The sequence below is a fragment of the Ziziphus jujuba genome, chromosome 4 (assembly GCF_031755915.1).
Source record: "Ziziphus jujuba cultivar Dongzao chromosome 4, ASM3175591v1".
NCBI lineage: Eukaryota > Viridiplantae > Streptophyta > Magnoliopsida > Rosales > Rhamnaceae > Ziziphus > Ziziphus jujuba.
Window position 1 is genome coordinate 24,818,491 of NC_083382.1, and position 27,291 is coordinate 24,845,781.

The 27,291-nt window shown below is 30.0% G+C and overlaps 3 protein-coding genes across 6 annotated transcripts; 2 read left to right on the top strand and 1 right to left on the bottom strand.

Annotated features, from left to right (window-relative positions):
* The first annotated feature begins 233 nt into the window (after positions 1 to 233).
* Positions 234 to 13,346, top strand: LOC107417033 (syntaxin-132-like). The gene is made up of 15 exons (XM_048472445.2): positions 234 to 465; positions 865 to 881; positions 5,703 to 5,900; positions 6,260 to 6,316; positions 7,439 to 7,487; positions 7,824 to 7,912; positions 8,044 to 8,117; positions 8,246 to 8,288; positions 8,469 to 8,529; positions 9,024 to 9,049; positions 11,174 to 11,245; positions 11,454 to 11,534; positions 11,758 to 11,823; positions 12,836 to 12,904; positions 13,275 to 13,346. The coding sequence occupies exons 1-15, from the start codon at positions 234 to 236 to the stop codon at positions 13,344 to 13,346; spliced, it is 1,206 nt and encodes a 401-aa protein (XP_048328402.2).
* Positions 13,347 to 15,248: 1,902 nt separating this feature from the next.
* Positions 15,249 to 22,722, top strand: LOC107417045 (syntaxin-132-like). Of its 2 annotated transcripts, none has more exons than XM_048471413.2 (13): positions 15,249 to 15,564; positions 16,348 to 16,461; positions 16,750 to 16,806; positions 17,546 to 17,594; positions 17,956 to 18,044; positions 18,140 to 18,213; positions 18,310 to 18,352; positions 18,429 to 18,489; positions 18,570 to 18,595; positions 18,680 to 18,757; positions 19,258 to 19,338; positions 19,415 to 19,480; positions 21,936 to 22,722. In XM_048471413.2, the coding sequence occupies exons 1-13, from the start codon at positions 15,547 to 15,549 to the stop codon at positions 22,095 to 22,097; spliced, it is 918 nt and encodes a 305-aa protein (XP_048327370.1). In that variant the 5' UTR covers positions 15,249 to 15,546; the 3' UTR covers positions 22,098 to 22,722. The 2 variants fall into 2 exon arrangements, with proteins under 2 accessions (XP_048327370.1, XP_048327369.1); XM_048471412.2 differs by lacking the exon at positions 21,936 to 22,722 and adding an exon at positions 19,582 to 20,164 and having other exon boundaries at positions 15,254 to 15,564.
* Positions 22,122 to 26,056, bottom strand: LOC107417032 (dolichol-phosphate mannosyltransferase subunit 1). Of its 3 annotated transcripts, XM_048471414.2 has the most exons (9): positions 25,746 to 26,050; positions 25,164 to 25,392; positions 25,028 to 25,061; positions 24,847 to 24,923; positions 24,442 to 24,467; positions 24,188 to 24,352; positions 23,988 to 24,102; positions 23,448 to 23,540; positions 22,122 to 22,721 (listed from the first exon to the last, which is right to left on the bottom strand). In XM_048471414.2, exons 2-9 carry the CDS (start codon positions 25,374 to 25,376, stop codon positions 22,680 to 22,682), a joined length of 765 nt encoding a protein of 254 aa, XP_048327371.2. In that variant the 5' UTR covers positions 25,377 to 25,392; positions 25,746 to 26,050; the 3' UTR covers positions 22,122 to 22,679. The 3 variants fall into 3 exon arrangements, with proteins under 3 accessions (XP_048327371.2, XP_048327374.2, XP_048327373.1); XM_048471416.2 differs by lacking the exon at positions 22,122 to 22,721 and having other exon boundaries at positions 23,242 to 23,540; positions 25,746 to 26,046; XM_048471417.2 differs by lacking the exons at positions 24,847 to 24,923; positions 25,028 to 25,061 and having other exon boundaries at positions 25,746 to 26,056.
* Positions 26,057 to 27,291: the final 1,235 nt, after the last annotated feature.

The following is a 27,291-nucleotide window of genomic DNA, read 5'->3' on the forward strand; positions in this document are numbered from 1 at the left end:
AGTTTGTTCTTGCAATTAGACTCCACGTGCTTGGAATTAACAAAAAACAAGATCCCGCACCAGCTTGAAGCCTTGAAATGCAATTTGAAAATCTTGAGCAAACTTGCTTCACCGTGCAAAATAGCCGTTGAGTTAAAATTCAAGCACCCAGAAGCGAAATCATTGAAGAAATATGGATTTAATATTAACTTGGACATCATAAAATCCGCAGAGGTTGTTATACTGAGGTTAGCATGAGCAGGGACAAGTTGTTCCACAATAGGTACTTCAGCGACAACCGTTTCGTGGTAAGTAATATAGGCTGTGCTGTTTTTGTACTTGAAGCTTACATAGTTTGGATTGTCTATGGTGATCACCATTTCTATAGTGATGTTCACTTCTGTGATCAAGAAATGAAGGTTTTCGAGGCCAACAGGGTGTGCTGTGATTGCGGGTTGTTTAGGCCTGAAGATGGTGAGCGACAAGGTTGTGAGCACGACGACAATGATGATTAAGAAAATTGTAGATAACCCACAACACAGTTTGAGAACTCTGCTACGAGAAGCTTTACCACTCTTCATGTTGGGCTAGAGTTATGAAGGAAACAGATGGTTCTCTTGCAAACAAAATATTGCCCAAAAGAAAAGTTCTAGAAGATGTGAAAATTGTGTTGATTTAACTTATGGTATATAAGAGAAACCGAGTGGAGCTTATAACAAGAGCTAGGGGATGTTAATTTTGTCTATAAATAATCTAATTTTAATTGCTACATATTCTTAATTGTTCCTATTGATGGGATAAAATTTAAATGTTGAATGCTAGTTAGGGTTTATGTGGAATTTATTTTGTTTAATGTAACGTGGACTTGGGGTTTGAGAGTTGCAGGTTTGGCACAGAGTAAGGTACATAAAATTAAGCATTTGAATTATAATTTGGACATACATATTATATATACACACACAGGGGGATGGGAATTGTTGTTTTTTCCTAATTGTTTAGATAACTCGAAGTATAGTTGACCCATATTTTACATACTTATCTATGAAAATATACAAAATCAACATGATTTAACGTAGAGGTTATTGCATTATTATTAATATAATTGTTTTATCATGTTCAACATTAACATTCTCTTTAAGTTAGGAACCCTGATAGGCTAGTTAACATTGAAACATCAAATTGAGAATCTAATAGGCATGTTGAGAATTAATTGCTCTCCAATGAGTGTGTGTAGATTTCTTACACGTAGAGGGCCCAATTACTCTCTTTATGTTGCTCAAAAAAAAAAAAAAAAAAGTGTTCTGTTGGAGAGTTTCACCCAAAATAGAATAATAATAATACTAGTCAAAAGTGTTCGTTTGGGGAGACACAGCTGGCATGATTGAAGATAACGCCGATATAGAAATTCGAGTATTGTTGCCAGAACACTTAAGGCTCGCCTTTCATAATTTTACGGTAATTCATTCTGTGCGATCTTCATTTTTTTTTTTTTTTTGAATAAATATTTTTCTAAATCCATTATATATATTTTTTCCAACTATAATCCACTTTTCGTACTCTCACTTTTTTTTTTTTTTTTTTTGGTTACTTTCTCCCATGCTTACTCATCTTCATTGGATATATGCCTTTCCCAAAAACAGAAAAATAAGAAGAAACTAGATAAACACGTTTTGGTTTCTTTTTTTTTTTCCCCCAATTTTGATCATAGTATATTAATTTCTCTTCAATTTTTTTTTTTTAATATTGATTTATTGTAACTTTTGACAGTTGGGTTGTGATGATAAGGTTTGGTTACATTGAATTATTTGTGGTGTACTGAGAAAAAATTGTGTTGTATTTATAGAATGACCGCACAAAGGTGAACAGCCCAGCAAGGCCGATGGATTATCCACTTGCGTGTACGGAAAGCTGTTCGGACAGGCTTCATTCATTAGCAATCAGGCCTACTAAGCATCTATGTGAGTCCAAAACTTTTGTGGGCTATATCTCTAGCCTATAATGGCCCAGTTAGACAGGTTCATACTGTGTAAGTTTTAGATTTCAACACCATCAATATGTTTTACACTAAAATATATATATATATATATATATAAAGAATTATCAAATAAAATAATAATTCATATGCATTCAAGAAAAAATTCATGTTTTACAACATATATATTCTTGGGAAACAGAATATTCATAAAGAAACAAGGACTTATCTATGAAAACTTGTAATAATAAAAAGGTGCTTCCAATGGCATTGATTCATTGTCTCGTAGACTTAAAAAGCTAATAGCAATCGATATTCGTTATGAATTTGGTTGTTCAATTTCCATTAGGATGTTTTATCCTACTCTCTTGATCTAAAATTTAGATACTGTTAAATATTTTATTGATTCAACGGCTATAGAATCAGAGTTAGTTAGGACTAAACCCTTTAAGATAGAATGAAATGTTCTAGATGTAGCTATCGTTGATGTGTCTTTTGAGAAGGTTATAAATGGTTCAAAATTTTGTTATATCTAACTATGAGATTTATTTACAGGAACAAGAGTTTGAAATAAATGATAAGTTAGATCTAATCACTTATAAATAAGCCATAAGTAGTTCATTATCTAACTTTTAATTAGATACACAATAGAAAATGATATGACATCCATAGTATCAAATAATATGTGAGATTTGGTTAAGTTGCCAAATGGATTGAAACTTGTTTGTTAGGATTATCAAACAATTCAATATGCACATTAGTTCTCCTAGTATGGTATCATTGGTTAAAAGTGACAAGTTTTCCGGGGACTATATTCCTAGAATGAGGGAGTTATAAAATGACAAATGAGAGTAGTCTCATTTTCTTCTGCATTTGGCAATTTGATGTTTACTCAATATTACATGCCATAGGATATTGTTTATGCAGTGGGTGTTTTCTCGTAAATGCTAGAGTAGTATTTATTATGTGTACTATGAAATAGCCATATTTATTTGAGATCAACGCACCATTACTTTGATATATTATGGTGATTTGTTATGTGGGTATGTTGTTTTGAAACTAGCACATCACTACTTTGGTGCAGCAGAGTTTTTATGAGCTTATCATGGCAAAAGAAGTTATTTTGTAAAATAGTGTTAGACGAACACTTATAACTTCGTTAATGTGGAGGCAAAGCATGTGGCATGTTTTAAAACCATGATACAAACTTTTTGGTGCATTTTTGTTATATGGCTAATAATGTTATTGTGTGTTAATTTCGCAACTATATCATTTTGTTGTCTACATACCTGTTAAAACATGGTGCCAGATTCACTATTAAAGATTAGCATATAAACTTATTTGAGGAGCATATGTCTCATATGAGATAGTGGAGTAGTTGAGACTATTGAGGCACAGTGGAGTTTTACAATCTATAATTATGTCCATATTATATGTTATATATGATTGAGTATTGTCTTATAAGCAATACATGTATATATGTGAATCATTGTTATGAGATGTTTATTACAAATATTATTGCTTTTTGTGCTAGCAGGCCTATTTGAGAGTTTTGTTGTGTACATACCTATAAAAATATTGCGCCATATCCATTATTAAAGGTTAGCCTATAAATTTGTTTGAGGAGAATATGTCTCATATGAGATTGTGAAGTAGTTGGGACCATTGAGACACAGTGAAGTTATACAATCTATAATAATGTCCATATTATATGTTATATATGATTGAGTATTGCCTTATAAGCAATATATGTTTATATGTGAATCATTGTTATAAGATATTATTATACATATTATTGCTTCTTGTGCTAGCAAGCCTGTTTGAGAATTATAGTCTTTATGTTTATGCATGTTGATCCACAAGTATCACAATGAGTCCGTACTATCTAGTTTAAGTATGTTGTTATATCTTATCGAGTATGCAATGTGCGTAAATGAAATGGTATAATGTATTAGGAGGGAGGATTGCACGTTATAAGATAAATCTTTATTATTTAAACTAAATTTATGGCATGCAATGTATTCAATTGAAATGATATATAGATTTGGAAGATTTACTGAGAGAATCTATACTGTCTAATTTGGTATATAATTATATCTTATCGGCATACGATATGCTTAAATGAAATGGTATTTTATTAGGAATATTCTTGAGTAAATGAATTTGTTGTTATATATGATGATTATACAATCCAAAAATAAGATTGTTAGATATTTTTTATGTAGATTAGTCATAATTATGTTGCTTACTTACAGAGTTTGTTTATACCAGTTATGAGATTGGTTTGTTTACAGACTTTTACAATAAAGAAACTTCAGTGGCCTATTGGACTAAACGAACTTTAATTGGCTTATTCCTTTTATTATTATTATTATTATTGTTATTATTATTATTATTATGTTGTTGTTATTATTATTATTATTATTATTATCTATTAATTATTTTGTATACATATATATGTATATATATATATTGAGGAATAAATCATCGGTTAATATAAACACCATACATACGATAGAACGATTAAAGTTTGAGGCATTTATAGTGCTTGTTTTGATAAAAACATGAGAGAGAAACGTTAGATATCAGTTTATACATTTGGCACTATTCCTGTTTTTATTATTTTTAGTTTTACAGGAACGACGATAATTAAAATTTGATAACTGCACTTAAAGGTTAGCATATCTAATCCCTAATATAATAAAATACAGTATATACACATACGAAGATCACGAGGTTATGGTTCTATTTTGATAGAATATTGTTAATTGATTTATTGTGGTTATGGTGCTATTTTGATAGAATATTGTTAATTTGTTTATTGTGAATTAGCACTAAAGGCACATCATCAATCGTCACAAAGGGTCTTATCAAATACTTAATAAATATATAATTATTTTTCGTTTCATTTTTATTTATTGGGCTTCATGAAGTCGATCTCGATTGGTTTAATTCAGTGAAAAGGAAGAATGCCTTCACATAAACCAACTCATGGGATGCGCCAGATTCGCTTATTTATTTATTTATTTTTATTATTTTTGGGTTTAGAATTTCGGATTCTTCAATGGTATGGATGGTAGGACTAAAGCCTCCCTTTGGATTTTTGGTAAATTACAACCATTTGATGCATGGTTTGTCCGTACGTAATGCTGGTGATCGTGTGGCTTCCGTGTGAGTTGTCCTCTTGAGGGGGTTTTGGTTTCTTACTAATTAAATGCGGCCGGCCAATAAACATATATATATATATATATATATGTATATAAACAAAAATATACTTATAGCCTAACAAGTTTATCAAGTAGTTAACCTGAAACTTCACCATCTCATACCATCTCATATTCTCACTCTCTCTTCCAAACATTTTTACACAGACACAGATGACACAAACTCTATACATATCTTTTTCTGCTTCTGATTATTGAATCATGAACGCCCTGCTCACGGTAATTTTAAATTTTACATATTATCTGCCACCAATCCATATAATTCTGTTCTTTGTTTGCATTTTTTTTTTTTTTTTTTTTTGGCTGGAACTGCTTTGTTCGGATTTATGTATTAATCGTCATGTTTTTTAAGATTTAAATATGGTGCTTTAGTAACAGCATGAAATTACTTAAAGGAAGGATTATTATTTCATAAGGACTTGCCTATGTTTACTATATTAGCTCTGCTTCTTCTTCATAATATATTTTTTCTTGGGAAATGTATAATGTCTTGGAAGGAATTGTTACCTATATGTAATTCGTTTCAGGATTCATCTGATAGTGATAGTAACTATATTGAGCCTTCTTATAAGCCTTTTGGTGACACTAGTGATAATGATGCCGATTATCAATACCATAATGAACCCGAAGAAAATAGTATTAATGATGTCCAAATGGAATCATCTGGGTTTCTATGCAATTATGTTGATCATATCAATTCAGAAGTTGAAGTTTTCTATAAGCAGGTATGAGCCTAATTTCTACCCAAATTAATGGCTACATATATAGACGGTAGTTTTTCAAATTTATATATGTTTTATATATATATATATTCGTGTACAAGGCACCATTGAATTTCTTTCATTCTTAAAAAAATAAATAAATAAATAACAAATTTCATCAGAAGATCAGAAGATTTTTAAGAGAAGCATTACTAGTACTTGAAGTTAGCTAAAAGATACATAGCAAAGCACCAAAGGAGACGATTATATATTTATCTTTATACATACTAACTTCTTTCTCTTCCGCTTTTGATTGGTATTAATTTAATAAAATTTAAAATCTAATTTTCCTTGATTTGTCCTCCTGCTTATATGAATTACAGATAATGAAGGTTGACAATCAGGTGGACAAGCTTTCTAGGAAAATTAAGAAACTCAAGGTATATATATATATATATATATAGCATTTTTTTTCTGTATAATTGGATAATCTTACTAAAGTAACAGTGGCGGACCTAGGAAATTTCTCCGGTGGCCACCCTTATAAAATAACATATAGTTGTTTTTTAATTTTTGCTTTTTCCAAGATACAGTACCATATACAAAATGCAACATTTTCATTGTATGTAGTCAAAGTAAAAAGAATATTCTTTAAACTAAAGACGAATAAAACACTCGTTTTATTTTTCTTTTTCTTTTTTTTTTTGTGAATTTCTCAAACCTTTTGTTTAGGAAAAAAATGTTTTCAACGATCTAGTTAAATATGATTTGGTAATAATAATAGATTGAGTGAAAATATATATATATATATATAACTTAAACATAAATTATACTCCTTGAAAAAAAAATTGAAAATTAGAAAAAAAAAAAAAAAAAAACAAGAATTGTAAGTAAAATAAAAGAAGTGATAATTCAAGATCTCTTTAGTTAAAACAAAATAAAGTTGATAAATATTATAATAAGCATATTTTTATTTAAATTGTTATTAAATAAATGGATGTATTAACTAATTATAATTGTAATGAAATATTATATTAAAAACAGTAATCAAATAAGTGTTGTATAAACCAAATTATAGATAAATATTGAATTAATAAACAATTTTGATTGAAAATAAATAGGAGATAAAAATAATGGATTAGTGGGAAAAATATTTAGATTGCAAAAGGAAATTCAATATATGCCCTGAGGATAGAGAGAGAAGGAGGAATAATACCTCATTGAGGGGTAAAATGGTAAGCATATAAATAAATATAAATAAATATTAAAAGGAAAAAATAAATATCCTACCTTATTAATTAAGCCTTAGGTTCTGGACTCAAGGTTTGTTATTAAATCCCCTCCTATTTATCAAAAAAAGTATCCTACCTTATTAATGAAAATTAAGCTTCATTACGTTGTCACTATAGATTGTAAACACAATATGAGTTACTTTTTTTTTTTTTTTTTTTTTTTTTGCTTGGAACAATATTAGTTACTTGAGCCTTGAGGATCGATATTAACATATATATAAAGTTTTGCATTTATATGATCAATAATAAAAGTATTGTTGGTTCATGCAGGATGCTAGTGAGTTGTCAAAATCAATTACAAACTCATTTTCCCAGAAAGGTAATCGGTTTTTTTGTAATTGAAAATTTCTTCAAAGAATTGCTTCTGTATAGTCTCATTATGCTCCATATATATGACTAATAAATAGGCTCAACCATAATTAAATAATACAAATGTTGGCCAATAAGTTTTTAGCCTTCGGAGAAGAAAAATCTAGATAGCTAGGGAAAAAAACAATGTTAAAAAAAAGAAAATGAAAACAAAGAGTAGACATTACTTCCAAGAGCTTAAATTAATTATAATTTCAAATTAAAAATTAGTTTCCAAAAACGTATATTATATCACATATATCTATATTGACTTTCTGATTAGGGATATATTATTCTCTGTTTTCAGTTGTAAGGAAGCGGATGGAGAAAATGATTCGTGATGTGGGAGAGAATGCGCGCAATGTCAAAGCGGAACTGGAAGGAATAAAAAGAGACGTAATTCTCAGCTGATTAATTTCTTGGTCTGGAAATTAATTAATATATTCATGGTTTTAAGCTTAATTATTGAATTTTTAAGTACTTGAAGAAAAACTGACTTTTAATTATTTTCATGATTTTTTTTCCAGAACTTGATGAATCGAAAGAAGCCTGGATGTAACCAAGGAACAGGTCTTGACAGGCTGAGGATGAATATGACAAAGTGTGCTTAATTTTCAAATTACCTGGTTAATTTAATTTACATTAATTCAAAATCTATATATAGCAATTAATTTGAGAAAATTAACAAAAGTTTTTCTTTTGATTTTTTTGCTTGTTTGACTATGGCAGTCGCTTGGCCAAAAAGTTCAAGGACATAGTGAAAGAATTTATGGTATAAATATATTACCATACATGTTAATAATTTATGGTCTAAATACATTACCATACATATTAATATTTTTTTTCCACCACCCAAAAAAAAAAAAAAAACAAAAATGGAAGAACAACTTCCTTTACATTTCTCATCAACAAATTAAAAAGACCTCTTACACATCAATATGTAATGTTTCAGATCTTACGAGAGAAGATCCAAGATGAATACCGTGAGGTTGTACGAAGACGTTTTATTACAGGTGAAAATATTTTGAGCCTAAAATTAATACATTAATTATTAAGGTCTCATTTGATAACGAGTTATTTATTTTTTTACCAAATTGTATATAAGTTATTTATTTTAAATGTTTGTTGATATTAGTTAACCATAAGTAGAATTTGTTAGATATTTATATTAACTATAAATTTATAAAAGGAAAAAAAAATCAAATCAAACATAATTTAAAATGGTTATTTTAGTGTGTGCATATATATATATATATATTATATTTATATATATATATATATACATATGTATATATATATATATTTTTTTATCACCTTTATGTTTGTAGTTATTAATTTGAAATGTCTAGCAAATATCAACCACTATTATAACTTAAACTAACAAACATTTGAAAAACCCAAATTTTATCAAACAACACGAATTTATTCAAATGTTTAAAGGTATATGTGAGTGTGTATATATCTAATCTTTGTTGAATATTGTGGTTGTATATTATGGGTTGAGGAGTCATTGGAAGCATGCCGGATGAAGAGGTGAGCAATATCAAACTTAACAACTTATAAACATAAACTAATGAGTCGTAACAAAGTGTATATATATATATATATATGGAAAAATTCTACCGTATAGATGATCTGTATCATAGACAAATTATTCTTGATAAAAATTAAAATTCAAGATGATTAATATATTATCAGATATAAATCATTTATATTTGAAAATCAATCGATCTTATATTAATTTTAATTTTTGTCTATGATCTTGGATAAGAGCTTTGTTGGGTGTATGTGTATATATGTAGTGAGTTTATTTTTATCCAATATTTGCACAGGATCAAATTATAACTATAAATAAATCACTTGTTGTACCAAATTTTTTAGATAAGAGAATTTTTATCTATACACCTAACTATAAGTGAGAAGCTCTCAAGTTATTGATCTTTTCTTCCTGTTTAAAATGGTTCCAAAATGATCCTTTTCAAGCGTTTTGGCTTTGTTTTTTAAATGCCCCAGTATTTAAAAATTTAGCATTGTCGTTAAAGTTTTTCTTTATTTGATTTTCAATAAATAGTGAGGGTATTAAGGTGAATTCCATATACTAGGTTTCAAAATTACAAAATAATTCGTTGATTGATAATATGCATGTGACAGAAGAATAGAAAGGTAGGTTCGGTATCCAATTGCTTTATCCCAAATTAAAATTATACCTTGCTTTTAATTATATGGAAGAGCATCTCTTATGATAAATGCTATTTTGTCATTGTCATTTTTAATTTTTAGTGGTAAATGTCAAACTTTAACATATATTTCAATAATAAATATTAAAAAATAGTAATGCCAAGTTTTAAAAATTATGTCAATCAAATTATGAGATCCACATTAAAAAGAAAAATGAAAAGTGCACAAAGGGTAAAAGAAATCGGATCCATATTTAATTATTCTTTTAACTAGTTAAAAAAATAAATTTAATTCAATAAATATGTAGGTCCTATCAATTTTTTGATGGTAGGATCTACTTGTAAATTTTGTTAATGGTATTTTTAGTGTCAAAAAATTTGAACAAAAAATGTTATTGGCAAAATTTGTCATTCTTCAGTTAAGAAGCAAAATAAGCAACTTGTGTCATTAACAAAAGAGAAAAACTTAGGATGTACTTTCTAAATTACTTTTAAAACATCTCCAATAAAATGTAAAATGTTAAAATAATATGTCACATCTCGAACAATATAAATAATGTTTTCAAAAATTATTTTTTAAAAATAATATCTAGAATAAATATTAAACCGATATGCCTAAACATTTTCAAGCTAAACATATTCTTTTAAAAGTCCTATTAGGTATTGTACAGTTTCTTAAAAATAATTTTTTTTTAAAAGTTAAAAAAATAATAAATATATAATAAATTAATATAATATATTTAAAGAGCCAATTCTTAAAATAAATAAAAAATCATTAAGCGATTCTTTATTTTAATATAGTAGAAAGTTAATTTTTTTTATTTTAATGTTATTTTAATTGAATTTAATGTAATATATGCTTCTATGCCATTATTACGATATTTAATAGTTAATTCATATATATATATATAAATTAATTATAAATAAAATAATAAATATTTATAAATAAAATAAAATAAAAAGTGTACGTAAAAAATGTTATTTGAGGGCCTTTTAAAAATTTTATTTTTATCTAAAAAAATACTTTTTATAATGCAGAATATGCATTTTATAGGATGTTTTTTAACATAATTTTTCAACAATCATTTAATTAACAAAAATGTGTGTTCTTTTTTTTTTTTCCCTCTTCTTTTCTCTTTATTTTTTTTTTCTTTTTCATTTTTTCGTTTCAAAATGCCTTTTATTAGAAATGGGTTGCCCAATATATAAAGTTGAAATTGTGTTACCCAATATTGGTGGGAACATACTAAAATATCATCTTAATTCATTATTTAAAATTAAAAATCTAATCACTCATTAAGTGAATAGTTTCACAATGTATTTATATAAAATGGAAATTATGTTCTAATTAGATCAGAGTCCATGGTATAAACATATAAATTTAATTATTTTATTAATTAACATGGGGTTTGAGTTTGATTTATGATGAATGTATATTCTTGCATCAGACAGTTGACTACTTTTTTTTGGGTAAAATCAGACAGTTGACTACTTGGTAGAAACGGGAACTGGTGAGCAAATTTACCAGAAGGCAATTCAAGGACATCCTCAGGTGCCAGCAACACTTTAAATGACTTTCCAAATTAGCCCTATATATCTATATTGGTTGCATATTGCATCGTCCATATTAAGTTGAAAGACCCTAATTAAGTTACAAAATATCTGCTATTCTGGACATGTAACAAATTCTAATATATATAATATAATATAACAAAAAATGAGATTAGCAAAATTAAACGACCAATATTGTTGTAATGCAGGTATTAGATGCCCTAAAAGATATTGAAGAGAGACATGATGCTATAAAGGAAATTCAGAAAAATCTTCTTGATTTGCATCAGGTATGTGTATACACGATACTATAATATATAAGAATACGTTTGATCTTGTAGTTTTAAATTTGTTCAAAGTACTACTTGACGAAACGATTTCTTTTATTTTATTTTATGCTATTTTATTTTTGATAAATGAAACAATTTAATTTTGTGTTTAATGAGAATATATAAGTGAATCCCATTTTGTCTAATATAAAGGTTTTGATTGAGATTCATCAATATTTTTCAGATCTATCTTGATATGGCAGTTCTTGTTGAGGCCCAAGGAGAGATGCTCGATAACATCGAATGTCAGGTTAATTATTTTGACTCCTTAATTTCTTGTATTAATTTCAAGTTCGTTTTACAAACGAAAAATGATGTGCACATCTTATAAGCATTAATTTATTTACATAGTTAATTACTAAATGGATATATAAAAGATAAAATTGTGGATTTACACCATATATATACTCAAATAGGTATTTTTAATCCTTAAACTACATTAAAAGTTAAAATTTGATATTATATGTATTTAGAAAGTTTACTTTTTATAAATAGAATTTTATTATATTATTAAATTTATATTTGATAATTTTTAAAATTTTAAATTTTAAACTTTAATACGATGTAAAAATTAATAAAAAAAAATTTATGTTAAAACTACCAATTCATTTTAATGTAAGTTTAACTTATTTATATAAAATAGTTTGTTGAGATAGACTAATAGTAAAAATTATTATCTTTTGGAGTATGATTGAATCCTCCACCTCCACTGTTAATATATAAAAATATATATATATATATATTGTGTATAAAGTATAGATAAAATTGTTCTTTTAGAAACTCAGGTTTTTAGAAAATATAAAGTTTTCAATAAATAATACATATATATATATATATATATATATAGTGTTACTATTATGAGCATTCTAATAATTGACGGTCAAAATATATTTGTATGATTTGTATAATATGATGATTGTGCACAATTGTTGTCCCTATCAAGTGGTGGATGACTTTTCTTACAATAGCATCCTCATATATATATATATATTGTGTGTGTGTGTGTGTGTGTGTGTGTGTGTGTGTGTGTGTGTGTGTGTGTAGTTGTGCTATAGTGTGTGTTAATCCTACACTGTAAATGATATGCTAACAGTCTATTATAGATAATGAACTTGAATATTCAGTCTATTGTTAACAAGAAGCTGATGGCTAATGCTGTTTATGAAGCAAAATTGATCATTTTTAAACAAATTTATATACACACATATATATATATATACACATTTTTCACTTAATATTGCTGATAACAAAATCATCACCAGTGTGACCATGCTTTGGAAGAGTGGCAAGAGTGCTTCAATCAGATTGCTTTTGCCCATGAGGATGGCCAGGTGGGTGATGATTATGCATATAAGTTTTTGTCCAAAATTAATAAATTAAAAGCATATAAGTTTTTGTCCGAAATTAATAAATTAAAACATTCTTTTTTGACGAGAAAATTGAAACATAATTTTCAAATTTAAGTAGCTAAATCTAGCAACTGTTGCTTAAAAAAATATATTGCATATCGACCATGTTAGAGTACAATATAATAACCAAATAAAAATTTATAACCTTTGATTGACAAAAGAAAAATAATCATACAGCCGAGGGATTGAGCAAGTGACAGGAAATTGGTGGCTCCATCATTTTGTAAGTCCGAAATTATGGGTTTGAAGCTTGGTCAATCCCAAACTTTTGCTTCCAATGCATTCTATATAGGTAACGATACTGGGGAGGGGGCTATTTAGGCTATGGATGGTTACTTTTGAAGGACAGACAAGCAATGGTTGACTAAAAATAATAATAATAATAATAAAGGTCTTATATTCACAAAAACAATATTCATAATCCCTAATAACTAAAATTACTAAAAAATATCTTATTAAATATCTGTTAACATATAAAATTGTCTGTAAATTAGCATAATATTGTGGAGTTTGTTGGTAATATCCTTCACCGATCCCATGACTTTTTTTTTTTAATTTTTTTTGTTTTTGTTTTGGTGAATACCAATCTTATGACTTTGGTTTCAGATGAATGACACATTCGATTACGTGGGACAAAGTTCAGTTGCTCTGCGAACCGCGATGTTCCTGCTAAAAAAGTTTAGAAAACGAGCAATATTCTTTTTTGCTGTCTTGTTCTTAATTATTGCAATTTCCTCAGTAGGATCCTTTAATTCTTATTATAATATTTGGAAACTATTATCATTTAAAAACCATAATTAACTTCCTTACCCTCTCAATTTTGTATATGTACCAACATTTCTTTTCTTTTTTGGAAGAATATATGTACCTACACTTTAAATCAGTATGCAATTTATTGCTAATATTGATTTGTAACATTTAGTTTATGTTCTCTTTTCTTTTCTTTTTTCTTTTTTCTTTTTTAACTTTTCGATCTCATGTTTAAAGTTTGGAATCTAATTCAGGAATTAAAATGCTAGATCAATAATAAAAACTGAAGTCCTCATATGGTTTCATTAAAATATGAAATTTCTACAATATATATATTTATATATACGGTCAGAACAATATATAAATATTGATTCTCATTTTTATTTCATTTGTCTTTTTTTTTTTAAATAATTTTTTTAATCAGCCGAAAAAATTTTCTTTTTGAAATTTTTTTTCCCCTTTTGCTTGCAATAAGTTTAAGCGAGAAATATTGTATTCCTACTAATCTGCAAAATAATCTATATATACATATATATATATATATATATATATATATTTGTTACATTGGTTGAGAAAATTATCCTAATTTAGTGTTTTTCTTCTTTTTTTTTTTTCAAAAAAGAAAAAAAAAAGATTGATTTTGTAAGTAAACATTTTTGTAGTTTTTATTTTATTTTATTTTATTTTACTCAATTAGAATAATAAAAAGGTCAGTCTCTATGCAAAATGATCGTAAATAGAGGTTTAGCATTTAAGCCTTGGAAAAATAAAAATATATTGTATAACAGAATTTTTACTTTTACCTTATGTTTAATTGGCAAGGACTAGGAGTCGAAATGGAAGGATGTGTATGAAGTGAAAAGTGAGAACCATGAAATAGAAGAGGTTTTTTTTTTTTTTTTTTTTTTTTTTAAAGGAATGAAATAGAAGCTAAATGAATTAAAATGTATATATCCATCATGTTCTATCTGGTATAACAAGAAGAAAATAAAAGTGTACAAATCTTTCACCCATTATAATTAATCAGACCAATATATAATAAAAAAAAACTCGAAAAAAATTAGTTAAAAAGCCATATTTTAGAATCAGTTAATTTTAGAATGATTACACAAACCCAACTACTTTCTCTCCCTCATTGATTTCCCTACCAAACAATTTCATATTTTACCCAAAAAAAACATACCAAACAATTTCATATCAAAATGGCTAAAGCAAAGCGTGTGAATTTTTTTTAAAAATATTTTAAAATAAATGTGTGCCTCTCATAAACAAAAATTAAAATGTTATATACTCTACATTAACAATTTAGCAAAAAACAATAATTAAATGTAATAAATAAAATAAACTAAAAAATGAAACTTTTTTTTTTTTGTGGGTCCTCCGATTCCACATAACATGAGTGTCCCACACAGCTCACTTCACATTGGGCAACCAACACCGCTAAGCTAAGCTACGGTTTTGTCTTAGGAAACCAGTTGTAAAATAATTAGTAAAAACACATTAAAAAAATTCGTAGGTAACGCCCATGTATTAGTCAATGGGCTGTCTCTCTGTTGTTTTGGCTCTTCCAAGTAATGTATCGCCGGCCAACCAACAAAGCGTATGCTCACTGTTTTTTATTTTGATTGTGTAATTAAAAATTTTAACATTAACCCACTTTTCATTCTTTATTCTTACATGGAAAATTAAGAAAATAAAGAGCAAAGAAAATCTCCATCACTATTCCTTAGCTCTTTCATTTTTCCTTCTCCATCATCCTCCACAATTCGAATTCGGGTTCTCTTTCGTCTCCCTGCGCCTTTGATTAGTTCAAGATGAACGACCTGCTTTCGGTAATTTTTTGGTTTTTTCAATTCAATTCAGTTTTTGTGTGTCACTGATGTAAATTGACACTGGCCCTCAAGATAATTGGGTTTTGATGTTTGGATTTATTTTGATATTCTGGATTTGGGTGTTTTAACTTTTTTGTTTAAGAAAAGTTTTGGGTTGGTATCTTTTCTAGATTTGTTGTTGCTCAGCTTGTGATGATGACTTTGATATTTGATGCTTTTATCTGCGATTTCAATGTGAATTTGCACGATTTAGGGAATACCCACTTGTTAGTTTAGGTTATTTTTCGATTAGATTATTGAGATCATGTCTAGTTGATCTTTTTATGACAACCCATTTGCCCTTTGATTGCTGAGATAGATGACTTAAGGGTATTAAATGAAGATGAAAGTGAGATTGTTGAAATTTTCTTTTCTCTTTTGTGAAAAGTCTTTGATTTACCAAAATTCAACCTCAGTTGAACCGGCTTGTTCTCTCACTTGGTTGTCAGCTGCATATTTTTGTGAACTTTCCTGGCAATCAAACAGGGGCTATTGTTATTTTCTTATGGAAGTTCCTTATTAACTGGTTGTTTTATGCAACCATGATAATAAATGAAACAAAAGCAAATTTAGAAAATTATAAGAAACTTATTTAAGTTTGGTTTAGCAGATCGGTGGATTTCTTAATTCTGTTAGGCCTTCCGTCAAAGTTTTTAATTGTTATTCAACTGTTTAGATTTCCTTTTTGTTCTTTCCGCTCGTTTTAAGCCTTTTGCTAATTTGTATGAACTTGCTGTGCTTTAGGATTCATTTGTTGGGGATGCCCAAGGTCAGCCTTCCAGAGAAAGTGATATTGAAATGGGGAGGCAAGTTCCACGAACCAATTCTGATATGGGAATGGAGGCTTTCAATAAACAGGTAGTTCCTACCCTAAGAATTGAGATTGGAAAGTTAATATATGGATTTGAAATGAAATAATTCTGTATATTGGTTACACGCTACATATTTTCTTGAGAAATAATAAAAAATTTGGTGGAAGTTTTGGAGAACAAAAACCTCGGAGGGTGGACACTTATATGCTAAATTTACTTTTCTTGTCCCCTACTTCTTTATATATGATGCTATATTTTTCGGTCAGTTTACTTTCCTTCTTCTTTTAGCACGTTTGCAAGTTAGTGCTAATGTGTATATTCTTTTGCACTTTAGATACAAGATGTAGAGAGGCAGGTTGATAAGCTCGCTGGCCTACTTAAGAAACTTAAGGTATGCATATTTCTCATTTGGGCTTTATAGTAACCATTGACACTTTTCTAGAAATTATGTTTGGCTTTCAGTAGATTTCTTCCTGCTATATCGAGTATATGTGCTGTGGCTCTCTGGGCCACATCATCTGTTTTCCAATTAATCTAAAAATTATGTAATGTGTCTATACCTGTGATGACTTATTTAGTTATATTTCTTGATTTTTATTTACAAATCCTAAAATTAGTGTTGACCAGAGTATCCAGTGATACTTTTAAGACTATGCAGACTGAGAAAATAACATATTAATCTGGTCACTTCGAATTCTAGCCTTTTGCTTGGAGGGCTATAGGGCTAGTTTGTACTCAAATTGGCATGACTAGTCATTGCAGGACCATATTGATTTCATTGTGTTCTTATATATCTCAGTTCTGGAGAGGGTTGAACGGGCATGATTACCTATTTTCCTTTTTTTAAAGAAAGTAATCGGACAATATTTGTGTGTTCATCACCATTGAAAAATATGTATTGTAAATTGTGAAACACTAACAAATTCTTGTCCCAAGTCCAATTGCACAGATAGGCCACTAACAGTGGCAGTGTGGATATCAAGAGAAGAATTTCTCTGTAATTTGAATCCTGTTACAACAAGATTAAGTAATTATACCACACTAGGATCTGTTTGGTTGTTGATTTCACTATAGGAATTATGTCTATCTGACTATATGTGATAACTTGAAGCATGTGGACTTCTCTACAGGATGCTAACGAAGAGTCAAAATCAGTGACAAAAGCATCTGCTATGAAAGGTAAGTTCATCATGGTCCATATTATCTGTAAACGCAAAGATCAAATATATTGAGTTATGAAACTAAAATGTAGCATCAAGTCAGCAGTGTGTCTGGGTGAGGATCAACTTGAATAGGTGCTTGATCTACTTGGTTCTTTGTTTCAAACTACATAGTGAAACCTAGTTTTAAAGCCTGGTCAAGAACTAAATTGAGACAAAAAATAAGCAGATTGAACCTGCCTAGAAACTTGGGAAATCCCTTGATAACTTTATCACCATGCATTAAGTTTTCCAATTATGTAAACCATTCTGTCTTCTAGTATGTTACTTGAATATTGATTGTAATTTGGCATTCATGTTAACTCTAAGACTGCTTTCAGCAATCAAGAAGCGTATGGAGAAAGATATTGATGAAGTGGGAAAGATTGCACGCAGTGTCAAAGCAAAACTAGAAGCGATGAACAAAGATGTAATGCTTAAATATTTGTTCTTACATTGAAAAACTTTTGATAGTGTGGTTTCTATTTTGGAGTCATTTCATGTACCGACTCTCCTTTACTGCAGAATTTAGCCAACCGACAGAAGCCTGGATGTGAGAAGGGAACAGGTGTTGACAGAGCAAGGATGAACATGACAAAGTTTGTGCACAGTGAAAAGTTCTAAATTTTAGATTTCTTTAACTACCTTTCTTTATAATATTTATTAGTGACATACAAATAATTTTCGAATGGCAGTTCTTTGACAAAAAAGTTTAGGGACATAATGACCGACTTTCAGGTATATTTACATTTTATGATTGTAATAATTGGGCATTGTTTCCAACCTGTCTTCTAATGGGTGAAATATTTCTCAGACCCTCAGACAAAGAATTCAAGATGAATATCGTGAGGTTGTCGAGAGAAGAGTCATTACAGGTACGGGTGGTTTTTTAATATCATTTGTTTTCATATGGTAGTACTCTTATTCATCACACTTTGTATTTATGATTTGACAGTAACTGGTAGCAGACCGGATGAAGAGGTGAGCCTGAATCATGATGTTAGAATTTGAACTCCGAATGGTTTGGATAGTATCATAATCATACGATTTTAATGAATGCCTTAGACAATTGACCACCTGATAGAGACTGGAAATAGCGAGCAAATATTTCAGAACGCAATGCAAGAAATGGGGCGAGGACAGGTATTTTTTATGTATATCAAACATAGCAGATTCCTTGTTCTTTCTTCTCTGGCAAGTTTAGTGCTACACTTATAAAAGCTGAAAATTATGTAGTTTCTCAGAAGTTCTGCATGTGCTATGAAAAACCATTTCAGAAGTTCTAGAATGTCATTTGGTTCCCGTTTGAGACCTACTTCAATTTTTTAGGATAAAGACAAATCTAAATGTAGCATTTATTCTAATTAAAGAAAACTGAGTGGGTTTAATTTCTGCTGGTAAGCATATATGATTTTCCTACTTTGATAACTGTTAATCTTCTTAAACAATATATAACATTTTCTGTGGGTGTTGGTGGGTGGGTGGGAAGTTTTGAGAGAGGAAATTGTTTACTTGCACAAAGTTAGTGATTGAAGGCTGACAGCAATAAACTAAGCTGCTGAGGCTACAAAATCAGCAAATTGAGCTTTCACTTGGCAATTTGAAATTTGAAAGTTATTTGTGTTTTGTTGCTGCCACTCCAGATCCTAAATACTGTTGAAGAAATTCAGGAGAGACATGATGCTGTGAAAGAAATAGAGAAAAAGCTTCTTGACTTGCATCAGGTACTTGTCCACAAAGACATGTGAATTAAACTGTTGAAAGTAAAGTGTCCAACATGATTTCTGGTGATTCTTTCAGATCTACCTTGATATGGCTGTCTTAGTCGAAGCTCAAGGAGAGATTTTAGATAACATTGAAACTCAGGTTTGCTTATATACTTTTCGCATGCTTGAATGTGCATTGATGTGTACCACAAGGATGTTGTGCATTGCTTGGTGTTGTGTGTTAATGGGAATTGTGTTCAGGTTACAAATGCAGTCGATCATGTCCAAAGGGGGAACACTGCACTTCAAAATGCAAAGAAACTCCAGAAGAACTCCCGAAAATGGATGTGCATTGCCATTATTATTCTCTTATTAATAGTAGCTATTGTAGTTGTAGGGGTCCTTAAACCATGGAAGAGTGGCTAGGGTGCTTGAGCTATCCCTTTGTCTCTTTTCCATGCAACAGATTTGGTTGGAAAATCAAATTGTTTTACCTCTATTAGAGGTGTGTTACCTATTTGTTTCTTTTTTTTTTCTTTTTTTCTTTTTTTCTTTCTTTTTCTTTTTTTGGGTTTGCATCTGTGATTATTGCTCTTTTATTTTTTTATCCTCTGATGTGAAGTTTGGTTTATTGGTGGGGGGTGTGTTCTTTGAAGTTGGACTTTGATAGAGTGAAAGATTCGATCAGGCATTTTAATTGTATTTTCCATGTGACAATATTACCTTTGCTATTGGTTTCCATTCCTAATACTTCTTTCTTCTCTTAATTCTTCTTTCCGCAGACATTGAATTGCCATAGGTTTCCTTGAAAAAAAAAAAAAAAGAAAAAAAAAAAAAAAAGAAATATCTTAGTCAAACAATGACCATATATATTCGTGTCCTCGTTAAGTCATTTCTCAAAAAATATTATTCCGGCAATTTTTGCAGTGGCATTAAGACTACATTTTTTCCTTCACTTGGTGGGCGATTACAAAAATGATTTAGATTCAGTGTTTCCGAACCAAGGTCTTTAACTGTTTTTTTCGATTGAGACTTTGCATAAAATGTGTATTCTAGATACGTCTAATTGTCTTGATGGTCCACTTAAGTAATTCAATTGTCTTCTTACGTTATGCACTAATGCACATTATCATAAGCTAACTTTATATCATTTTCTTAAACTTATGTTACTCTTTATGCATGTATCTTCTTTTTCCTTTGGTCCTAAAAGAAATGACTTTTCAGCACACAGTTGGACAGGTTCAGCCCAAGAAGCAAACCTACCAATTCCCACAATTGGGTTTTGTCGACCTTTGGTTTGGTTTCAGTTTTAGATTGCAAAATTTTTCCAATAATCTGATTTTATGATCTAAGTTTACCCCATTGAAATATTGTTTGGGTTTTAGTCTCTAGCATTGATCCTTTTAGTGTAAAGATCAAGAATCTTTTTCAGAATAGAACTTCATGTCTCATTATTAAGTTATTTCAATGTTTTAAGTCAATGTAAGCAAGTAGAGAGTTGTGAAGACGTAAATTGTAACATATTTCTAGCACTGATCCTTGAAGGGTAAAAATTAAATTTTTTTATAAGAAATGGATCTCGCATCTTGTTGCTCTTGGATTTAAGGATATTTTCCATAGAAGGTGTTAAGTCTAACATGATTGTTCCATCTTGAGGAAGTGGTAGAGAAAAGGTGATTTTCATTATGACACTTTGGTTGCGTTCACTTGACTCTATGTTATGATTTGGCTTCTAGGCACTCATACCTTGGATTCATCCCTCAGCCTCTTTTCTTTTTTCAATTCATCTTAGAGCCTTTTTGGGGTTGAGCTTGTCTTATAATCATTTAGCCTTTTTTAGGTACGAAGGAAGGTAGAGGACAAAAGGAAAGTGGAACAATTAAAAAAATAACAATAAAAATTCATGTTCTGTTCTTCTGTTTGGTATAAGATGGAAAATATAGAAATGAAAAAAGTTAATCGCTTTGCTAAATTACTATATTAATTAGTATTGTTATACATTGTCAATTAGAAGGGGATTGATGATAATTATATGCATTTTGCTAACTACTAAGGTTTTAATTTGTCCATTAGCAGGGTACTTTGGAATATGATTTTCTTCCTTTTTCCCTTTCCTTCTTTCCACTTTTCCTTTATTAGTGCGTTGTTAGTAACTCTTTGTCATTTCTTTCCTTCAAACTATTGGTCTTCCTCTATCCGGATATAGATTAGTCTTTGGTGAAAACAATTTGAAGAAGACTGAAGAATGGAATTGAAAATAAACTCTACACAGACCAAGACTCAACCTTTACATGTTTCATAGAGGTTGACTAGAATTTGATGATTCTAACTTGTAAGCATAAACAATGTGTCAACTTTAGATGGGGTCGGCCTGAAATCTTTGATCATTGGCCGAATTGCATAGACCAACACATAGGATATTTTTATTTATGTATTTATTTATTTTTTCTGATGAAAATAATGCTTTTCTGCTTTGCCTCACATGATATCTCTTAATTCCCTATTTAACGTCCTCGCTTAAAAGAGCCTAGCTTATTTGGCCTTTTTAACATTACCAGAAACTCTAGTTACAAGTTAGAATAACACTTCATTTATACACTCGCTATCTTGTACAGGTAGCAAATGCAGTGGACCATGTACAATCAGGTACAGATGCTCTAAAAACCGCAAAGAGCTTGCAAAAGAGGTCAAGAAAATGCATGATGATATCCATCATATTGCTTCTGCTGATTGCAATCATTGTCGTATTATCTATTTTGAAACCATGGAAGAAGTAACAGACGCAAGATCACCAACCATCATACTAGTTAATATAAAGATCCATCATACTAGTTACTCATAACAAAGATTACAAGGATTTGGTTCATTTCTTTTCATTCATTTTTTTTTTTCTGGTTGATAAAGGTCTCCTGATGAATCATGTTTCCTGGGACAATCAAATAATACAACGAAGTAGCATGTTTGATAGAAGCTCACAACCTATAACTTTTCTCTGTCTGCAATTCTCTGTTATCATTAACAGTAGAAAAGCTAAAGTGGTTTTTTTTTTTTTTTTTTTTTTTTTTTTGGTGGGGTATCTGATGCCAGAAAAACTTAAGCAGGACTAGCAATCCAGAAAATGGGTTCAGAAATGCCACTACTCTTTTAGGTAAGTTTCTGAATCTGCTAAAATATCCAACTGATGTGAAATGGAACAAAGCAAGGAGAATTATGATGCAAAATAAAGATAAACAAAGCAAGAAATGACTCACTACACCAGCCAATTAGGTCTTGCAATATATCGAAGTGAAGCAACTTTCCATTTTATTTCTTATAAAACTCCAATGCATGCTGCACATAAGTCATCTAGAAAATACATTCTACTTGTCACTGGAGATGTTTCTTATAGCACTCCATTGCAGCTGCAACCAAAAAACATAAAAATGTTTCTTTTACTAAAGAAAACAGATTCTACTAGTGTAATTGGAACATGTGAGCATGCATATACAATTAACAATGCTTTGGGAAAACAACACCCAAAACCGGCATGGTATTCTCTGGTTGAAAAGAAACACCCAGCACACAAACAATCACCACATACCTGCCTTCCAAGATATGCATTTACAATTAGAAGTTATTGAGGATAAACCCCATGTGAGTTAAAAGAAAGCACCCAAAAAGCCCATGAAGAGCAAGGGAGTACGGAGGCCACATGTACTGACAAAAAAGAAGTTACAGCATTAAGAACGAGAGCACTAACATAACATGAAACATGTTCTGGTCACATCCATTTTTCAGCTTCTTTTCCCCTTAACACTCCTGTCCATTTCCATAATGTTATACCCATGTGGAAGAGGATAAGCCTTTTCCAATACACTTTAAAGTATGTTAAGCAACATTCTGCATGTCATCTTCCAAAAAAACCATGAAGAAGACACAAGATAATACTATTAGTATGTGCAATAAATTTTAATAAAGAGACTGTCTTAAGGCTTGGTTGTAATGTAAACAAGGACAAATGACAATTAGGCATATAACCCAACCTAGTATTTTATATTTTGAATCCCACATCCAAACAATTTACATCTATATCAGAGAGCAAAAATGATTAAAATGAGTTATCACTGTTGATGTGTTTATGTAGTAACCAAAAGATATGCAAGGCCTTTGAGATATTCGACGATTTCAGATCCTCCAAGTTTTGAACTTCCATATACTCTATCAACAAAAGTAATTGGAACCTGTAGATGCATAGAGAACCAATAAAACCAAGGTTCAAAAATCAGAAATTATACAGTAAACAAAATGAAACTAAAACAAGGATAAGAAGAAACAATATCCTCGTAAGAATTTAAGCCACAGAATGCATAAAGGAAAGCGATAAAAAAATTAAAAGAAAAAAAAGGGGTCATCTCAGCTATCTAATCTTTCGTAGGGCTGAAACTGCACAACCAGCTGACCATCAAAAGACGTAGACAGATGGTCGACAAAGCACCTTCAAAGGTGTAGAATTACATAAGAAAATCCAGTTTCACTATAATTTAAGTTCAAATTATACGTCATGGAATTCGAAAACCAAATTTGCATTCCATCAACATACTAAAGGAAATATAAAATGCCAAGTGAGTGAAAAATGCAAAAAGCCATCAAACTCACTGCACCATGGTACTCATAGAATACAACCATACCTCTTCAATATGGTAGCCTTTTCTAGAAGCCCGAACTATCATTTCCATTTGAAAGACATATCCCTTACTAACACATGAACTAATAACATCTTCAAGCACTGATTTTTTATATAGACTGTAGAAAAACAAGTAATAGTTAGTTCCAAAATTATGATAATGTGAATAATCATACAGTTCATACAATGAAATAGCTCATGTACCGGAAAGATCCAGTTAAATCTGATACACCAGGCCACAAAAGTGTGTGTGCAAGAACATTGGCTCCCCTGCTTGTTAGCTTGCGCATGAGATTCCATCCATGTACACCCCCACCTTTAACGTAACGCGTTCCAGTTACTATACTTGCACCAGTATCCAACTGTTTCCTAATGAGCAAGTCATATAGTTGTAAGGGCTTTCAGGAAGTTTTGTATTCTGAAGTATAAAATGGAATCACAATAAGGATTTTTCTTACTTGATGAAGCTGGGCAAATACTTGGGCTGCATAAGAGGAATAAAAGATCAAACGTAAGCACTCCAAAACTAATCAAAAATAGGGAAATGCAGTGAATAGATACTTCGAATAGCCAGTCATAACAAACAGTAATGCTTAAAGTCCAGGAAAGAAGAGGGTCATCACAATCTCAAATGGCGCTTGTGGAGGCCGGTAAAACATTTCTAACAATTAGAGCAACATTACTTTTCCACTTTCAAATTTTTGAAACCCTGAGATGAGAATAATATTAAGGTCTAATTCTAGTTACGCATGCAATAGCAAGGCAAGGGATAATTTGAGCAATCCCAAATGATCTGATTGTTCCCAAAGCCAACAACCTAAGCCCTTTCCTATCATCAGTAAACTTCCTATATACATACTTACATGGTGGGATAGATCAGCATCCATTATTACAACAAAATTTCCAGAGGCATGCTTCAGCCCATGAACATAAGCCGTTCCTGGAAATTACAAAAGATTGTAACAAAGCCCACTTCCCAGTTATTATTTCATCAAAAAGACATAACCCATGAGGAAAAAAATAAAAAATAAAAAATAAATGTACCTAACCCGAGCTTTCTAGGCCTTGCTCTTAGGAGCTGGGGAAACAAAAAAGGAGCAAAAATGGTTGTTATAAAATGCTAGAAATAATAACAAACACTTCTCCACAAGCAAAAAAGTCCAACAGATCCTGTACTTACAATGCGATCTTCCCCATAAACTTGCTGCAATTGTTTAATAATTTCTTGAGTACCATCAGGGCTGCCATCATCCACAACGATTATCTCGAAATCGACATCCCGAAGATGCTTGAAGATGAGGTAGACTAGGAGGGCAATGTTAAGGCGCTCATTGTAAGTTGGGACAATTATACTGTACTTGTTCTTCTCCTTATTCTTCTGCTGCCCCTCCATTCTTGGTTCAACAATTCTTCACCATTAAAAAAATAAAAAAAAATAAAAAAGAAGCACAAAACACAAAATTCAGCTCTCCTAAGATTTCAGCCAATTGGTGGTAAAGCCAAAGGAAAGAACCCAAAAAAAAAAAAAAAAAAAAAAAAAAAGGTATACGGCGACTGAAATAATCTCGAATTCCGGCCAAACACACACAGATCAGAGATCATACACCTAAATTGCAACTCCAATATCAACACGTATCCATGTGTTTTACCGATCGTATATACACATTGGGGATTGAGCAAAAAAAAATATAGAACCCATTTTTGTACTCGACCCAGATCTAATCACATACGGTGATACAGATTTCTAAGGCAAAGTCCTCACCTTTTAGTGAATTTGAAGCTTCGGGAAATCAAATGCGACCGCTTTCAGATGGAGATCTAGGGTTTTTTGCTGAGATGGCGGAGCTTTAACGGCAACGAGGTGGAATTGAAGTGGTTCGATTCGAATTCGACGACAAAGAAGGTCGGTCCCCAGTTGCAGATGTTTCTTTGGTTGGCTGGCTGATCATGCCAAATCTACTTCTCTATTTGGACTCGGTTCCCTCAAATTGGAGCGAGGGAGTCGGCAAAAAGATCCAAACAACCGACCCGAAATACATTTTTCCAGGAACGAAGGATGGGTATAGTTTGGCCCAAGGTTTTTCATCCACTTTCCTATTGCTAGACCATGGAGTTAGTATGGTGTGCCATTTAAAAATTTATTTTTTCCTTGTAGCCTAGTGTGGTGTGCCATTTAAAAATTTATTTTTTTGAAAAAAAGTTAAATAAAAGAAATATAGGAGTCAAAAAATTTGTTACAACATTTTTGTGAAGCAAATAAAAAAAAAATAAAAATCAATGTTCAAACAGTTATTTGATTGTTGAATTTGCACCAATTTACTAAGAGTGCTCTTTTGGTAATGTTATGTATTAGGTTTTTGGTTTTTCAATTTGTATTTTTAAGTATTTTAGTTTAGTCACGTATAACTTATTTGTATTTTAAGTGATAGTTATTCTTCCCAACTACAAATTTAAAGAAACCCCAAATTGAAAGTTATTTTAAACTATTTATGAATTATTAATAAAAATAGAAACCTCAAATTGAAAGTTATTTTAAACTATTTATAAAATGTTATTCATTTTGATAAAAATATTTCTTTTTGTTATTATAAATAACTATAACTGTGTTTGTGCGCATGAAAATGAATTTTTTGACTTATTACCACCCAATAAGGGTTCAGCAGTGATATTTACTTCGTGTTAATACTATATTTGGATTGAAAAAATAAAAGCGAATAGATAAGAAAATATTCAAATTCTTAGTTTAGATGGTTATATGGGATGGAAAGGAAAAGAAAATGGAAGAAATTGAGGATCTGTTTGGCCATGTTTTCTGTTTTCTGTTTTTGAAACATTGTTTTCAGAAATGAAAACAGAAAACTGTTTTCTCTTGTTTTATGAAAACAAGGAGCGTTTGGCCATTGATTTTTGAAAACAGTTTTCAATACCAAAAAACAGAAAATATGTTTGGTTACATGTTTTTAAACAGTTTTTTGTTTTTATTTTTATTTTTTATTTTTTTTGGGTTACATACAAGGTTTTTATTTATTTTTCTTTCATACAAAGAACCTTATATATAATATATGTAGCTATAATATATTTATATATATTTACATAATATTAATTCATTTCCATATTAATGAATTATATACATATATAATATAAAATATATATTGAAATCTAATATAACTTTTTTTTTCCATTGAATTTTTTTGTCTATTATTATATAATAAAACGTAGTTGATAGTATATAATAAAATAATTGTTGCTAATAGGAAATTAAATTTTATAAGTCTAATATAAAATCTCCAATTATAAATATCCATTAA

Excerpts from the sequence above, each read along its gene's own strand:
- LOC107417033 (XM_048472445.2), top strand. The coding sequence starts at position 234 with ATGAGCAGGGACAAGTTGTTCCACAATAGGTACTTCAGCGACAACCGT. Across the intron at positions 8,530-9,023 it reads ACGAAGACGTTTTATTACAG|TCATTGGAAGCATGCCGGAT; the intron begins GTGAAAATATTT and ends TGGGTTGAGGAG. Across the intron at positions 11,535-11,757 it reads ATCTTCTTGATTTGCATCAG|ATCTATCTTGATATGGCAGT; the intron begins GTATGTGTATAC and ends AATATTTTTCAG.
- LOC107417045 (XM_048471412.2), top strand. Across the intron at positions 16,462-16,749 it reads TGGAGGCTTTCAATAAACAG|ATACAAGATGTAGAGAGGCA; the intron begins GTAGTTCCTACC and ends TTTGCACTTTAG. Across the intron at positions 18,596-18,679 it reads GTAGCAGACCGGATGAAGAG|ACAATTGACCACCTGATAGA; the intron begins GTGAGCCTGAAT and ends TGAATGCCTTAG.
- LOC107417032 (XM_048471414.2), bottom strand. The coding sequence starts at position 25,376 with ATGGAGGGGCAGCAGAAGAATAAGGAGAAGAACAAGTACAGTATAATT. Across the intron at positions 24,924-25,027 it reads GCCTAGAAAGCTCGGGTTAG|GAACGGCTTATGTTCATGGG; the intron begins GTACATTTATTT and ends TGTAATTTCCAG. Across the intron at positions 24,468-24,846 it reads ATGCTGATCTATCCCACCAT|CCCAAGTATTTGCCCAGCTT; the intron begins GTAAGTATGTAT and ends CCTCTTATGCAG.